The following is a 15,704-nucleotide window of genomic DNA, read 5'->3' on the forward strand; positions in this document are numbered from 1 at the left end:
CTTCAAGAGCAAATTGGATGCTTATCTTGCTGGGATCCTATGACCCCAGCTGACTTCCTGCCCTTTGGGCGGGGGGCTGGACTCGATGATCTTCTGAAGTCCCTTCCAGCCCTAACGTCTATGAAATCTATGACAAGGAGGAAGGTCAAGGAAAATGTAGGTCTTTTACTGAATGGAGGAGGCAACCTAGTGATGAGGAAGAAAAAGGCTAATAGCATACTGGGCTGCATTAGTAGGAGCATTGCCAGCAGTTTGAGGGAAGTAATTATTCCTCTCTATTGTGCAATGGAGAGGCCACGTGGAGTACTGTGCCTGGTTTTTGACCTCCTACTATAGAAATGATGTGGATAAGTTGGAGACAGTCCAGGGAAAGGCAATGAAAATAATTAGGGGACTGGGGCACATCACTTCTGAGGTGAGGCTGAGGGAACTTGGCTTACTTAGTCTAGAGAAGAGAAACTGAGGGGGGATTTAATAGCAGCCTTCAGCTACCTGAAGAGGGGTTACGAAGAGGATGGAGCTGGACTGTTCTCAGTGGTGCCAGATGACAGAAAAAGGAGCAGTGGTCTCAAGGGTAGCAAGAGAAGTTTAGGTTGGATATTAGGAAAAACTCTCATTAGGAGGGTAGTAAAAGACTGGAATGGGTTATCTAGACAGGTGGAGGAATCTCCATCCTGGGAGGTTTTTAAGGCTCAAAAGCTCTGGCTGGAATGATCTCATTGGGGATGGTCCTGCTTTGAGCAGGGATTTGGGACTAGATGACCTTCTGAGATCCCTTCCAACCCTAATTTTCTATGATTTTCCATGATTCTATACATCTCTATAGTGCAAACCGGTGTTGTAAAGAGTTTTCTAAGCCAGCTCTGTACACATCTGGTTGGGAATTCTAAGCAGTCTACCTATATTAGCTTGTGCCAGCCATTCATTGCAGCAGGACTATTTAGTCTGGGCATAGTACAATGTTAATGCAGGTCCACTTTCATTTATGGAGCTAGCTATCTGCAGAGCACTGCTTTGAGCCATAAAGACATTTCCTTAGGTCACAGAGAGGTATTACTGTATTACATCTGTAGTGCTAAATACCACTTCAGAGTACTACAAAAGGATACGCTCAGCACTACAGGGTTGATGCAGTTTTGCAGGTACCACTGATATCATTCCCAGGGGACTGGAAGTTTGGTGATTCTACCTCTGTGACTTGGTCAAAAATTAACTGCAGCTTCTGGGGATGGGGGACCCAGTTTCACTTCTAGATGCACGTTTCCATGGCTACAGAGTGAGTCTGAGTACACAGACCCAGCTGGCTCAGCACTGAAAAATTCAGCTGGCCTAGAATGTCCCCTGCTGCATCAAAGGTATTAATGAAATGCATGTTTTAAATAGCTGATATCAAATGCTCAACAGAAAAGGTTAAATAGAGGCGCTGGCTCCAAGGGTCCTCCTTCCAGCTGACTAGAGAAACTGCAGAGAGATGTAGTTAGTCATGTTAGTGTGAAGTCAAGTAGAAGGCAGGAAACGGTATCCATATGTTCATAAAGATGGCATGGATTAAGCATTCTCTTTTGTCTTGGTGAAGACTATTAGCTAAACTAGCTTCAGAGGACACTGGATACAGTTAAACCTCTGTGAGATTCTATTATTTATAGAGTATCTGTTGAAGGAAGGATAACATCCAGGATTAAATCTTACAGAATTAATTTCAAACATGAGCTCTGTCCATTCAAAGGCTGGTGACACTGTGGTCTTAATGTCATAGGATATAGGGTGTGAAAAGAGAGAGCACCCAATCTGCTTCAGAGAAAGAATAAGATGACCAAGACATAAATAAATGTTTTATTTGAAGAGAAAACTTGGTGAAGTCTTGGCTGGAGGTTGTCCAACTGTTTTGGAGATATTTGTTCAAGTTCACGTGTAGTAGGGCTAAAGTGCTGTTTTAATCTTGACGGTCCAGGACATATATGAGAGGCAAGGGCTTTTTTGTGATGTGTTTAACTGGACCAACTACAGAGTTAGTCCAATAAAACAGTGGTTTTCAACCTTTTTCTCATCTGCAGACCCCTTTATTATAGAGTAAAAAAAAAAAAGAAAAATCAAATATAACAGTGCATAACTGAATTTCAAAAGGGAAAAAAAAACTACTCCAAATACCATTTATTCCATAACCTATTTTTCTCCTAATCATTTCCTATTTTTAAAAGTTTCCAAGCTACTACACTATTTAATATGTTCAGCAGACAGGGTTTTTAGTTTTCTGCTTAAACAGAAAACGTTACAATACTCCAATTCTACTTCCAAATGCTTATGAAAATGAAAAAATTTACTTTAAGAAGATTTTTTTGAATGGTTCCTGTTGTACACTGTAGGTTACCTGCAGCAGTATGGCAAAGGAGTCATTCCATGCGTTATGCATCAGTCTTTGTATGATCTAAATATAATGGCTAGCAGTTGAGATACTGACTATGCTATCATACCAAATTAAACTTTATTACCATTCTGGGCTGAGGAATCAGCTATTTTTATCTCAACATGACATGGTCAAATAACATTATAGAAATTGATGTTTTTCCTTAAGAAATAAAAAGTAAAACATTAGAAAAAAAATGAATCCCCCACATAAATTAAGTAGACCTAAAAAACTGAAACATAACCGTGAATTGGTGCAGTCAATCATGTTCCGTGAAAATTATACCACGTCATTTCATAGGAAAGTTGAAAATCCTAAATTTACATTTTAACAGCATTAATTTAGTCAGTACTATTTTTTCATAAGCAGGTACTTCAAGTCAATGGAAAGCACCAAACTGAATGGAATCACTAGGAACTAAAGGCCTTTTATTCATAGGATAGGCTAAACCTAACATTGTCACCACATTGCCCCATCTGTAAGTGCATTTGTCCTGTTCTGTAATGGATTCTCGAGACAGTAGTTCCAGTTTCCCTTATAGTTTGAGACTGATCAAAAAAAATTATTAAGTTCTCATTTTTTGATCTCTCTTCTTTCATTTATAGTACTAACAGAAAGGGCCTATGGAAGTTGCTGTCCTAGCCCAAGGGGCCTGTAATTCCAAAAGATCAAAGAGAGAAAGGCAAGGTGAAGGAGTCTAACAATGTAAGTGAAATGGTTAAGGAAGTAATTAGTCACATTCAACAATATAATTTGTATCTGCTATATATATGCACACCTGGACATGCACACACACAAATAAAAGCAATCTTCTTAAAAATCACACAGCACCAACAATAAGCTACATGAAAACCTGTTTACTAGGAACTAGAGATTTCCTAATTTATTTTTACTCATGTATATCAACAGATCTGACATATAGGGAAAAAGTTATTGCTGAATATTGATGAATTCAAATTAGTGACTAAGGGGTGAAATATTCCATCCCTTCTCTCTTATCCACCTCCCCCCACCCCTCTATCTAGTTTCATACATGAGAAGCAATATTTACGTTTTCTTTATCCTTGCACCTTTTCTATAAAGTTATGTTATTTACCTTCTGCAAGACATTAAATAGTTTCTAGAAATGTTTTAAATATAAATATTCTAAATTTGGACAAGACAGAGGTAGTTTACAAAGCTGTCTTTTGACAGATGCACCCCTTAATTTCAGAAAAAGAATTTGTTTCTATTAATCTAGTGGCTGTTTACAGAGGGGACCAGCAGGCACTGGGGGAGTCCCTGTTGCCCTGAGCACTCCCAGGAGTGACTAGGAATAACGGTCACAAGCTGGTAGAGGGTAGATTCAGACTAGACATCAGGAGGCACAACTTCACTGTCAGGGCAGATAGGATCTGGTACCAACTTCCAAGCGAAGTGGTGCTGGCTTCTACCCTGGGGGTCTTTGAGAGGAGGCTGGATGAACACCTCGCTGGGGTCATTTGATCCCCGTACTCTTTCTGCCATGGGAGGGGGTCGTACTAGATGATCTGCTCAGGTCCCTTCCAACCCTACCAACTATGAAACTATTAATCTCTTTTCAAAAAGTTTCTTATTGTCCATCACAATTTTAATTGAACTAGTAATGTGGAAATTATATATATAATATGTATTTATATAATCTAACTAATCAAGACAAAACCTAGATATATTCTATGTGCATATTCTGGGAGTACTTTCTTATTTTAAATGTACTAATGTAATCAGCAATGTGATCCTCTACTGGGGTAAACTGTAACCATGAAAACTATGAAAATTCATTTTTAATATAGTTATTAAGGGCAATGACACAGTGCTGACATGAAGTTACTCTCTTGGGATCAAATTATTTTCTTCTGTATAACTTGAAACTCCTAAAATCCAATCTGCTGTGAAAGCTTGCAGGGGAAAAGAACAGGAAAAAAAGAAAAAAAAAATCAATATAACTTTTGCAGACCAAACTAGTTTTTGTTCAGCAATAGTTTTATGGCCTTCAGAGGATTTTTGAACTTTATAACTTCAGTTTCTGCTATCTGTAAAACTGAATCCTCTAGAAATTTAAATTATTCCCTTTATAATAAGGGGAATTGAATATAAAAAAAAACAACAGTCATGGTTTTGTCCATGGTGAAAACATTTCTAGTCATTGGTAGATTTTTATCATAAAAATAGCAGCACATAATCTTACAAAAAAGGCTGGAATGTGGTTTCCTGATTTTCTTGAAATGTATTTTTGGTACATGTAAATGTAGCTCTTCACATGGGAAGGATGGTGCTATATTTAAGCCATAGGGCTAGGAGAACTGGGTTATCATGGTTCACCATAGATTCCCTGTGTAATCTCTCAGTTAATCCATTTAAAGTATGTTTCTGCTATGAACAGAAACCGTAAGTATGGTATTGCAGAGTTTCACCATGTATCATAACATATCCATTTTGTAAAGCAAAGAGTGAACGAGGCAAGGGCTTCAAGTCATCTCTAGCTTCATTTACTGTGCCTGCTGTATATAATATTTTTATTAATTGTCACCTACATGTATTTGAAGATACATTAAGTGATCACATAATTCAACTGTTAACACATATATACAAAGGGCAGATTCATACCTCAGTATTTGATTTCTTTGTGCTTAAATTATTAATATTTAAATGCAGTTTGCATGGAATTTCATATTAAATCTGAATTAAAAAGTAGGAAAAAGTAGAACTATATTCATAATAGTATCAGCCAACACTAAGATATTTACTCATTTGAAAGGTAAAATATTTGTATCTTTAAAGGGTAAAAATAGCCTATGTGATAAAAAATGAGTTAATAATGTTAGTTACTTGTGGGATTACCAAATGACAAACTATGTCAGATTCAAAAAGATGAACTTTAGCTCATGTTCCAAGTCAGTCTAAATGCCACTGAAATGTATACACTAGGGTGAGCAGTTTGATGCCTGAATTTTGTCAAAAGTGACAGCAGGCCGCCTTCGTATGTCACTTGGCCCCTGCACAATTTGCATTAGACAGTTTTACCTGCCATGCTATCAGGTCCTTTAGTTTTTCAATCTTTTCATGGTCTTCTGGGTGCTCATGCATGTATTTTTCAGTAAAAAAAGCCTAACAAAAGACAGAAAAGTACCAGTTACTTCAGTCACTTCTAAAATCAGTCAACATTTGATACCTATGAAAATATTTAGTTAAGGCAAAGGTAAAGAAATCAAAGCAACAGATTTTGCTATAAAGTATTATTTTACAAATACACAATTAAAGGTGAGGAAGGACAGGTACACTGATTTAACACTGATTAATACAAAGGAATTTATGTCTTGAAAGCAACAAAGTAGAGGAAGGAAGATTATCCCACGAAGGTTAATAACAAACCCTTTATCACACACCAGTGGCACTGCTGAAGAGCTCTACTGAGCGCTCCTCATCTATAACACCCCTACACATCAAAGCCCAGGGGTCTGAGAGTCCTGTGTAGGCAAGCTACACTGGAGGTATTGAAGGACCACAGAAGTTACTCTGTGAAAAGGATACTGAAAGTACATTTCTTTAATTTAACCTATGAGAATCTGCAGTGTGTAAATGAGCTCATATCAATTGGGCATGCATGTAATTTTTATATTTTCAACATTTGTAATTGTCCTCTGTACATGTTTATCAGATAACAGCTACATGAAGTAGCTCAGTTCATTTAGCTACATTTGGAATGGACTAATACCTTACAATAAGGCTCTTTCATGAAATCAATCCATATAAGCATAGAGATATAATGACAGGAGCCATTAGAATCAGGTCATCTACCTAAACGTGTAATGTAGGCCATAGAATTTCACACAGTAATGTCTACCTTGATGCAAACATGTTCCAGGTGAATGACAGCATCTGTTTTAAAAGCTATCAAATCTGACCAAATTGTTTCAAAAGAAATAGAATCCTTCATATCCCTTGGTAAACTATTTCAACTTCACTACTAAACAAACCTTACAGTTGTTTCTTCAACCCACAAAATTCTTTTAAAAATATTAACCCATTATAATATATTGCTAAACACATGGGGCATTTTAGCTCTTCAAAATTCTGTCTCTCCCGTGCTCTCTCTCTCACATGTGCACATTCATACACACACACACACACACACACACACTTTTACATGATGAAATTCTACAACTAAAGGATGGATAAATATGACAGCTAATTTCGACTGTACCTTCTCATAGTTTGTGAAGCCTCCCATGACTGCAGGATCCACAATTCCATTAAGTAACATAGAGAGAGGGTTAATAGGTAGATTTGGATCACTTAAATGCTGTTGAACCATATTATTGATCCTATCATTTGTCAACTGCATGGTTTCTATTGCATTCTCCAGTGGACTGATTTCTACCTAAAAGAACAGTATGAAACAAATGTTCATTAGGAGCAAATTCTATTGCGATTTAGTGTGTGTAATTTTGGAAATGATTTAACAGCTGACAAATTAGTCATAGGGTTTTGTGTACAAACCAAGACGAGTCTGGTGAAGATTCAGAGCACTGAAAAACACTACCTTAGTGATGAATTATTTTAAATACTAATTAACTTAATTTTACTGAAGTTGGTTTATATTTGCATTGGTACAGCATTATTATTGCTGCCTATGGCTCTCAAAGATCAAGTAAGTTTAAAGCACTGGAATTGCTTTGCACAGATTCTCTGAACTTCTTATTAGATACTGGGGAAAATTATGGACAAGGAAACTGCTGCAGAAAGGCAGCTCTTCATGACTACAGAAGAAAACCCTTTTAATGTAATAGTAAGAAAACAGATAGTTTCCTGATGTGAGTTGTCAGGGGTTTCTCGATATTGTACTCTTAAAAAGTTGAGCCACTAAAGAAAAATGGTATTTCTGTCTGGCCTTTGCAGTAACTCTTGTGGTATCCTCTCAGAAAATAGAAGTTGTATTGTAAACAATTGCATTCTCACGTTTATTTCAGGAGGTAGTACTGTGTTCTTCCTATTTTAGGAAATGAAGGGCAAAAGCTAACCTAAAGTTTGTATAACCCAAAGTTGTCATTATTTAAACCAAAAACCCTCAGACTCTTTAACAGTGAATCAATTCTGAATAAAGTGAGTGCAATGTGAGTAGCTTCACCCTCACTTGAATCATATGGACCCTCTACTGCTCCATGAGAAAAGATAATACTATATTTTCTCATGTACAACACCCTCTTTCCCCCAAAACCTGGTGCTGGAAATTGGTGCACATGATATATGCAAGAAAATATGGTAAGAGAAGTTCCTTGTTGCTTACCAGGCAAAAGTAAAAGTAAAGTCTGAGCACAGGTAGCAGAACAATAAGAAGTTGCAGTCTCTTAGGTCCTGCTATTCAGTTACTTACTATAAGGGGAGAAATTTTTTTCTTCATTTTGTTTTTCAAAAACAACATGAGTATTTTATTTTGGGGTATGGTATATGCAAGGAAATACGTTCAATTCAAATAACTATAACACTTGCTTACACAGAATAACAACATTTGCAAAATACCTGAAATATAGCTAAAATATATATACTAACATCAGTTGAGAAATGGACAGAAAGGCTGCATCCGGACAGGCACGGCCAAGTGTTTCCCCAGGCATAAGTTGTGCCACTACTACTTGTCCCTGGGGAACGCCCATGCCACATGAGCTCTGGTGTGTAGCTGGTTACTCTCAGTGGGGTAGGGGAAGCTGGGGCTAGCAACTGTGCTGGCTCCAGCAGCCTTACCTAGGGCCAGGGGGGCTTTGGGGAGCTGTAGCTGTGGTGCTCTTGCAGCTCAGAGCCTGGCTGGCAACTGGAGCATGGCTCTAGCAGGCCAGGCTCCGGTTTTGGGTGGTGTGTGCTGCTACCATGTGTGCCACACCACTTTTTTAAAGTGTGGGTTTCAAACTCTAGGCCCCCCTTCCCCCTCCTGCACTGCAAGGTAGCAGCGCAGGGAACACCTGCATGAACAATGTGTAGTGCCACAGACAGGTCTGCGGTGCCACATAGCTCATGTCCATGCTCATCTGGACACAGCCCAAGAAACCTAAATCTCTACCTACCAGAAACATTCCCTACTTTGGAATTCTTCATTTCAAGGTTGGTTGTTAAAGATATGGCTATTTATCTGAAAACGGTATGCTGGGTATGGAAAAGGAAGGTTAATTGGGGCTTGTAAGGAAAATGCAAGTGTATATTTGATTACACTCTAATTTACATAAACGCTACATAAATAAAGAAGCACTCCTATCTAGCTATCAGTTGCTTAACATGCTTCTGAGAGCCACTTATAATCAAATCTCTTTAGCTGTTACTCTTACACCTGTTATCTGATTACATCAAGGCTGTTTTAATTATCATTTTAAAGAGCACGTTTTGGGCATTATTTTAAAATTCAAGGTAACATGCAAGTAGCTCTGTTGTGTCTGTCAGCTAGAGCAGACTTAACCACTTGGAAGATTCCTCTATCTGACTGCTGCATTTGCAAGAACTGTACTTTGAATAGGGTGAATGAGATGACAAAAATGCCTGCATAGTTACTAAAAACTACACAGGTTACACTGTGAGAGTTAAATGCTAAATTTAGGGTGTTACACTGGCAAATAATTTGTCATGAAAATAAATTGCTACTGAAGTTTTTTAAAGAAAACTGGACAACTGTTACACTTAATACTGACTGAGGTGAAAAAGTGACTTTTTAACTTATACGCTCTCTCTCAGGAGCAGCCCTGGCTTTTTTCTTCATCTTCCTTCTTTTTCATTTCTGTTTCTTGTGACTCTCTCCTAATTATTTTTTGAGGTCGAGTGAGCACAGTGGATCTCATATTTTAAGTCAGCCCCAGTTACTTCAAGAAAGATCAATCCCTGTTTATTATAAATTTGAACACTTGAAATTATGACTTTTTTCTAAGTACTTTCTAAGTACCAGACCACCTTCCTATGGCAAAGAGAGATTAAGTACGTCACAGTCCTGACATATGGGTTTAGCTTAAATGCTATAATACATCATAGGTTAGAATCCCTGCTTTATTTATTCATTGACTGACTATAATTCAAAATCCAGCATCTGAATCATTGATATATCTCCAATTTTATCTTGAAAATATTCACTTTAAATCAAGCTGTATTTTTTTTTGCTATGATCATTCTTGTTGTTTGTTTTCCATGAATATTTTAGTTGCTAAACTTATAGTCATGAAAGTTTGCACATAAAAAATACTTTAACGTAAGTTTTCCATTTGTAAACATGTCTACTGGAGCCGAAAACTTCATTTCAAGAGTCATGCCCATCTACTTGCAAGAGAAATAGCCACAAAATATCTGAAAGCTGCAAGGCCTACGAGCTCAGATTTGAAATACTGAATGCTCATAACAAATTGTTCAAAAAACTGTGGAACAAAACTTATTAGCAGAAATTATTTAGCAAATAATTTCAAACAACAAATAAATTCACAAAACTCATGTTTCATTATTTAAAACAGAAAAGACCACATACATTATTTGATCTTCTGATCTGAGCTAGTATTAACTCTTTACTTAAAAGCCCTGTAAAATATTTTGTGGTTCTATCAACAATCAATGAAATGTTCAAATGTAGTTTCATCCACTATATTTAGCAAATCATCTATGGTATTTATATCTGGACCATCTGTTATAAAAGCACAAGACTTTAAATTTGCTCCTAGATGTTTACCTGATAAGAATGTTTATGAACACGTAACACCGCTTTTGTCATAACTGAACCTAACATTATAGGTCAAAAGTAATCCTTTGCTGTCTTTAATCATTATGATTAAATTATATTTTGTATAATTTTTCAGCTCTGTGGCTAATGTAATCCTTACTTACAAAAGGCTTATAGAAGAAGCTCTATGAGAAGGATTTATGCACATTTCTAAGAGATGCATAGTGTTAAAGGGGCACACGTGCAAATCGTCTGCATACAGTGGCCTGTCAGGCAGCTTTCTTAACTCATAAGTAGAAGCGATTTTCATAAGATATGCTCAACCTGGTATTTCTTTCTATAATGATTATGTTAGAAAAATACAAAATTAATAAAAAATTCAATGCATTTTATTCAGTTGCCTAATGCTGTCAAACATCGTATCCATATTGTTACTATAGATACCATAACTTTTCCTGAATTACTTTGGTTCATCTTAATACAACTGTCCAACAGTCACAATGGAGAAATACAAAGGTTAGATTAATAATATGTAAACTATTCTTTCTCTTTAAAAACAGGTTTCATAGGGGAGATTAAAAAACTTCAGTAACAATATTTTTATTGGTACTTAAAAATTAAGAGCTGTGTAAGAATAATTTAATATTAAAAACATTTTATGCATGTCTTTCTTAATCAGAAGCAGTATCAGCAATAGAGCTAGAAAAAAGAAGATACATTTGTTGAAATTCTTTGTGGAATTATTAAGGCATACTTAACTTATTTTAAAGTAATACGGGGGAGGGCAGGGGACAGAGGATAAAATCAACTAACTGATCACAAATTATATTTACAAAAGGAATTCAGTGAGCACCAGTATGGTAATTTGTTTGTTTTAACTTTTATTGTTCTCTTCTTGCTATCAAAATGCCCAATTCTTAATTTGAATTTTTTTTTTAGTATTTTAAAATACTTTTTGTTTTCTGTTCTAAATTAGCAAGTTTCTGCTTCATTTCAGGCATGTGACTAGCTCTTTTGCTATCAAAGGGACAGCTCACATGCTTCAAGATAAGAGGTGTTTAAATGCTTTGCTGAACCAGAACTCACAGGTTTGTAGGATTTACCTTTCTGAACTAATGTTAGAACAACATTACTTCTGCTACCTTCACATGGTTATTAAACAACCCTATTCTTCAGTAAATACAATGGGCAAGTCAGTCCCCAGTATGTTGATGTTGATCACAGATATTAAGCTGGCATTATTACATAAACTGCACAAATACAAAACACACAGTAATACAGCATGAGATGTTTCTAATTAAGTAATCTCAGTAAATTTTTCTTACCATGAAAACTGATTTGACTTCAAACCATCTTAAAATCCCAGGTAATTTATATGCTGTCAAATACACAGTTCTCTCAATCCACATATTCTGCAAATACAACACAGGAAGGTTAGACATAGCCTGTCAGCAGTTTATAGTCTTTATCGTAACCCAAGATATACAACTCTGTTATCAGAAAAAAAGAAAAAGTGCAGCAGTATAAAAAATACAAAGCCAAAAAAAAAAAAAAAGACTGCAAATGGAATAACTGTCATATTGCAGGGTTATGTCTGCAATTTTTTAGCTACAACACCAACACCAGCGAGGTATTTAATAGGGAAACATTATTTTTTTAATGTTGTATAAAAGCTCTACCTGACTCTATTAAATGGTCATTTTCCAAATACTCTGCCTCTCATGTGAAAAAAACACATTGGATAAAAACAGATGACAGATTTTAGGAAAAGATCTAGCCCTTTGTGAAAGCTCACAAACATAGAAGCTCCTATTCCACACTTGGAGGGAATTGCAACGTAACTGAGAATACTGTGCTTTTGAAGAGTAACTTCTAGAGGTTTTGCAACAGAGCAGGATCTCACAGACCGTATCTTCCAAACTGCTGCAACATGCAACTGAGCTAAAATGCAACTTAAAAACTAGTTGCTGTTTTCAATGCAAACAAAGAGTAAATGTTATTTATTAGTTTTTGTAGTCATGACAAACCAAATTTCCAAATTTATTTTCTTGGGCACACTGACTTCCTGCTCCCCTCCCCCTCTTTTTTTTTTTTTTGAATAGTACAGTTAATATGACTGTCTTTCTCTAACTAACATGTCAACAAGCCCCTAAGTCACTTAAGAGCTTAAGTATATGCCCTATTTAAGAATTTTTAAAAAGATTTAGCGTTATTTTATTTGTTAGTTTTAGCACTAGTATTGTGATTGCTTGTTTCTTTCTCAACCAAAACTCACTAACTGCCAAATCTGTCGAGTAGCTGACCTGCCACTTATTATACAAGGTCTGTCAAGACAGGCCAACATAACAGACAATTGAATATTCTCTATCTGTAGTAAAAGTGAGAGTTTTTGAAGCAAATCAACCCCTTCTAGCACATAAGGCTGCAACTGTCAAGCCTTGGCTGGGGTGTAAATTTGTAATTCTCTACCCAATACAAGTAAGGAGGCAGATAATGAAACAGAAGAGACAATTCCTAGTTCTCTGCTTAGCAAACCAATTTCTGTTTATTTGGCACAGAGATTTCCAGGAGTCTACTATCGAGAAGAATATTAAGATTTAGGATTGCAAAGGGATACAAAAGCACAAAGTATTATTATTGTTACTACTTCTGCTATACTTCAAACAATAATAGTAAATAAAAAAAGCACTCAACTTTGGCCTGCTCAAACTGACTTGGCGGACACAGGCTGTGATAAAAGAGAGTGCTTTATTGACTATGGGATGAACCATATGGTTTTGTAAGAGATTTACTGATGTAGCAAAGACTGGTTTTAAAAGAGGCCTGGCTGGAATCCCTATGGCAAGACAGCTTTCAATGAAGGATGAGTACATTGTAAAGGCCTGAAAAAGTTGAGCTTTTTCTGCAAAACAGTCCAGTGTTCAACAAACTAAAACCAGCCTTGTTTAATTTTCCTGCTGCTATAAATGCAGAATTCATTATATGCAAATTTTTACATGTTCATGATAAATTTAGCCACATATTTCAGAATTAAAAATACCTCCCAAACACAGCAACCAACTCTCCCCGTTACTCCTCCCCTTCCCATCCCCTGCCTCCCCCACAAAATAGCTACCCAGCATTCAAAGAAAAAGAAAAGAAATATTTTTACTGCAAATTCATTATCTGGGTTTTTCTCTCCTTTTCGGATAGGCCGTGAATACTCAAATCGCTGGACCTCATTCACCCTATAGAAACTGAATTAAAAAGGGGGGAAAAGTATAACTACAAAGATAATTTCATTCAAACAACCTAAAAAAATATTCAATGACATGGCTGCTAAATCTCACTGTTAACAAGGCAAAAGAGTACCTGTCTTAAAACCGTGTGTGTGTGTGTGTGTGTGTGTGTGCGTGTGCGTGTGCGCGCGCGCGTGTGTGTGTGTGTGGGATATTAATGTTTGATGACTGAAGACACGGGCACACGGCATGAGAGATAGATGCTGTTCTGAATACTACCAAAAACAGCTAAGATATTTCATAACAACTGCTCTGCCCTTAAGATATGCAGCTGTATGCGTTTTAAGGAACATGCAAAAAACGGAAGTATAATTGTTTTTCGTAATTATCTAACATAAGTTATTCACCCTGGATTTATAGATTTAAAAAATGGAAACAAATTATACCAAAATATTTTCATCTATCTTTGACATTTCCTAATTCTTGTTTTTTGGTGGGTAACATTTAAAAATGGGGAAAAAGAAAAAGAATAAACAGTCACATTTTTTCTGATCAACTTTACTGAACCTTTTTTGATGGAAATTAGTTACCCTGAATCATTTCGACTTGGGAACAGACAACATTGGCATAGACTAGGGGTCAAAAATGTTTTTAGGCAGAGTGCCAGAAACATACAGAACATCTACTTGTAAGATGCTGGTATACCGAGGTGGACAGTGGGGGAGCCATGAGGGGGCCCGATCCTTGTTGTAGCACTGCAGCCCTGGCCCCTTCCCTGATGTGCAAGTACCAAACAAAATGCCTGTGCGCCATGCTCTGGCCTCTGCCACGTGTGCCAGGGGTTGCCTACCTCAACAGAGAGCTTGAAACGTTATTTTAAACACATACACACACACAATTTTTTTTTTCTCTTTCCAGGTCCTGTAAAACATTCAGATCTATCATGGTTAAATGCTGCCTGCTTGGCTACTGCCTGCTACTGGTAAAGCCTGGATGATTACACAGGTGCCAGTTGCTAGGGCAACCAGAGGGAGCTAGGAGCCCACACCTGCCAGCGGTCAGCTGACCGGAAGGGGCAGGGCCCGGCTGCCATTTAAAACCCAGGGCTGAGGCCAAGGAGGAAGTTCCCTGCTGTCAGCCAAGGGGGAAGGAGCTCTGCCTGAGTGAGCGAAGGGGGAAGCCTGACTGCATTAAGTACCAATGGGTGAGAAATGGAGCAGCCCTGAAGTGGCTCCAAGGGGGATTTAGCTGGGCGACTGGAATTTATGTTCTAGACCAGGGGCTTTGTTTTGTGTTTGTTGTTTTCACCGGAGGTTTGGGTGAGGCTATTAGGGCTTGGAGGAGGCCTTATAGGGGACCCACGGCAGTGTGGGAACCTCAGCCCCAGACAGGGGCAGCGAGGAGCACCGGAGAGGGGGCAGCAAGACAAGGCTGTGGAGAGCCCGAGCGCCCAGCGAGGTGCAGCGCGAGAAGACCAGTATGAGACAAGGCTGTGGAGAGCCAGAGAGACAGCGGGAGACCAAACAACGTCAGTTACATCTGAGAGGCTTGGGGCATGGTAAAGGGGTGGAGCAACACATAGCCCATAAGGCTAGGGTGCCCCAAAGCACCCATTGCAGAACAGGGCCTGGGTACAATAGGACAACCATGTCCAAGAGGACAGAAAGGCAGCCTCCCTATTATACATATAATATCAAAGATGTGTAGGGAGAAAATTGAGGGTGCCCTTGTGGCTAACTAGGGGAGATCATGGCAACCCCTAGGACGCCCTCCCGTTACAGCTACGATAGCACAATATTTATCATGTCATAACTACCACAGAACTCTTGCTCAAAGAACTGAAGTTATATTGTGATTACTGTTTACTTGCGTTCTGATAGTACCTTAGATCCACAGCCATAGAGTAGGACTGAGCTGTGTTAGCTAGGCACATCTATTGCCACCTTGTTTTCTTTGCATAAGTATGTGTTATCTTCAACAGCTGCTTATAAAAACTTGTTTGCAAAAATCTGACACACACACACATACATGCACACACTATTCTCTAAGCATACGATTTATCCAGGCTGATAAAAATGTAGATGTAAGTTTTTTTGGTTACCTTACAATTTGTTCTGATACTGGCTTGTGAAATTTTGGTGGTAAATCAAGTTTTGGCTTTAGAGTAAAGCACTGAATATCTGAATTGGAAGGTTAAGAATTGAAATGGCACAATTTAAATTATGCAGGAGAGGAAGGCTCAATTGGTAAAAGTTCCTTGTTTTAAGAGTTGTCTGTAACTATATAGAAACAGGCATATGAACAGTAAATACCAATAAAAACAAGCAGCAGAGAGACCTATTCAGTCTTAGCCACATTTACAAATTTTTAGTCTGATCAATTC

At 37.6% G+C, this 15,704-nt stretch overlaps 1 protein-coding gene across 2 annotated transcripts in view; it reads right to left on the reverse strand.

Moving 5' to 3' along the window:
* The window catches only part of DOCK1 (dedicator of cytokinesis 1), a 545,238-nt gene that overhangs the window by 72,729 nt on the left and 456,805 nt on the right, over window positions 1-15,704 (reverse strand). For both annotated transcript variants that reach the window (XM_019555687.1, XM_019555686.1), the window contains exons 42-46: window positions 15,423-15,501; window positions 13,255-13,339; window positions 11,429-11,515; window positions 6,627-6,803; window positions 5,447-5,530 (exon numbers count right to left, since the gene is read on the reverse strand). In XM_019555687.1, the coding sequence (XP_019411232.1) occupies window positions 5,447-5,530; window positions 6,627-6,803; window positions 11,429-11,515; window positions 13,255-13,339; window positions 15,423-15,501 (512 nt within the window). The remainder of the gene's footprint in view (window positions 1-5,446; window positions 5,531-6,626; window positions 6,804-11,428; window positions 11,516-13,254; window positions 13,340-15,422; window positions 15,502-15,704) is intronic.

The sequence above is a fragment of the Crocodylus porosus genome, unplaced genomic scaffold, assembly GCF_001723895.1.
Source record: "Crocodylus porosus isolate Cpor-Errol unplaced genomic scaffold, CroPor_comp1, whole genome shotgun sequence".
Classification (NCBI taxonomy): Eukaryota; Metazoa; Chordata; order Crocodylia; family Crocodylidae; genus Crocodylus; species Crocodylus porosus.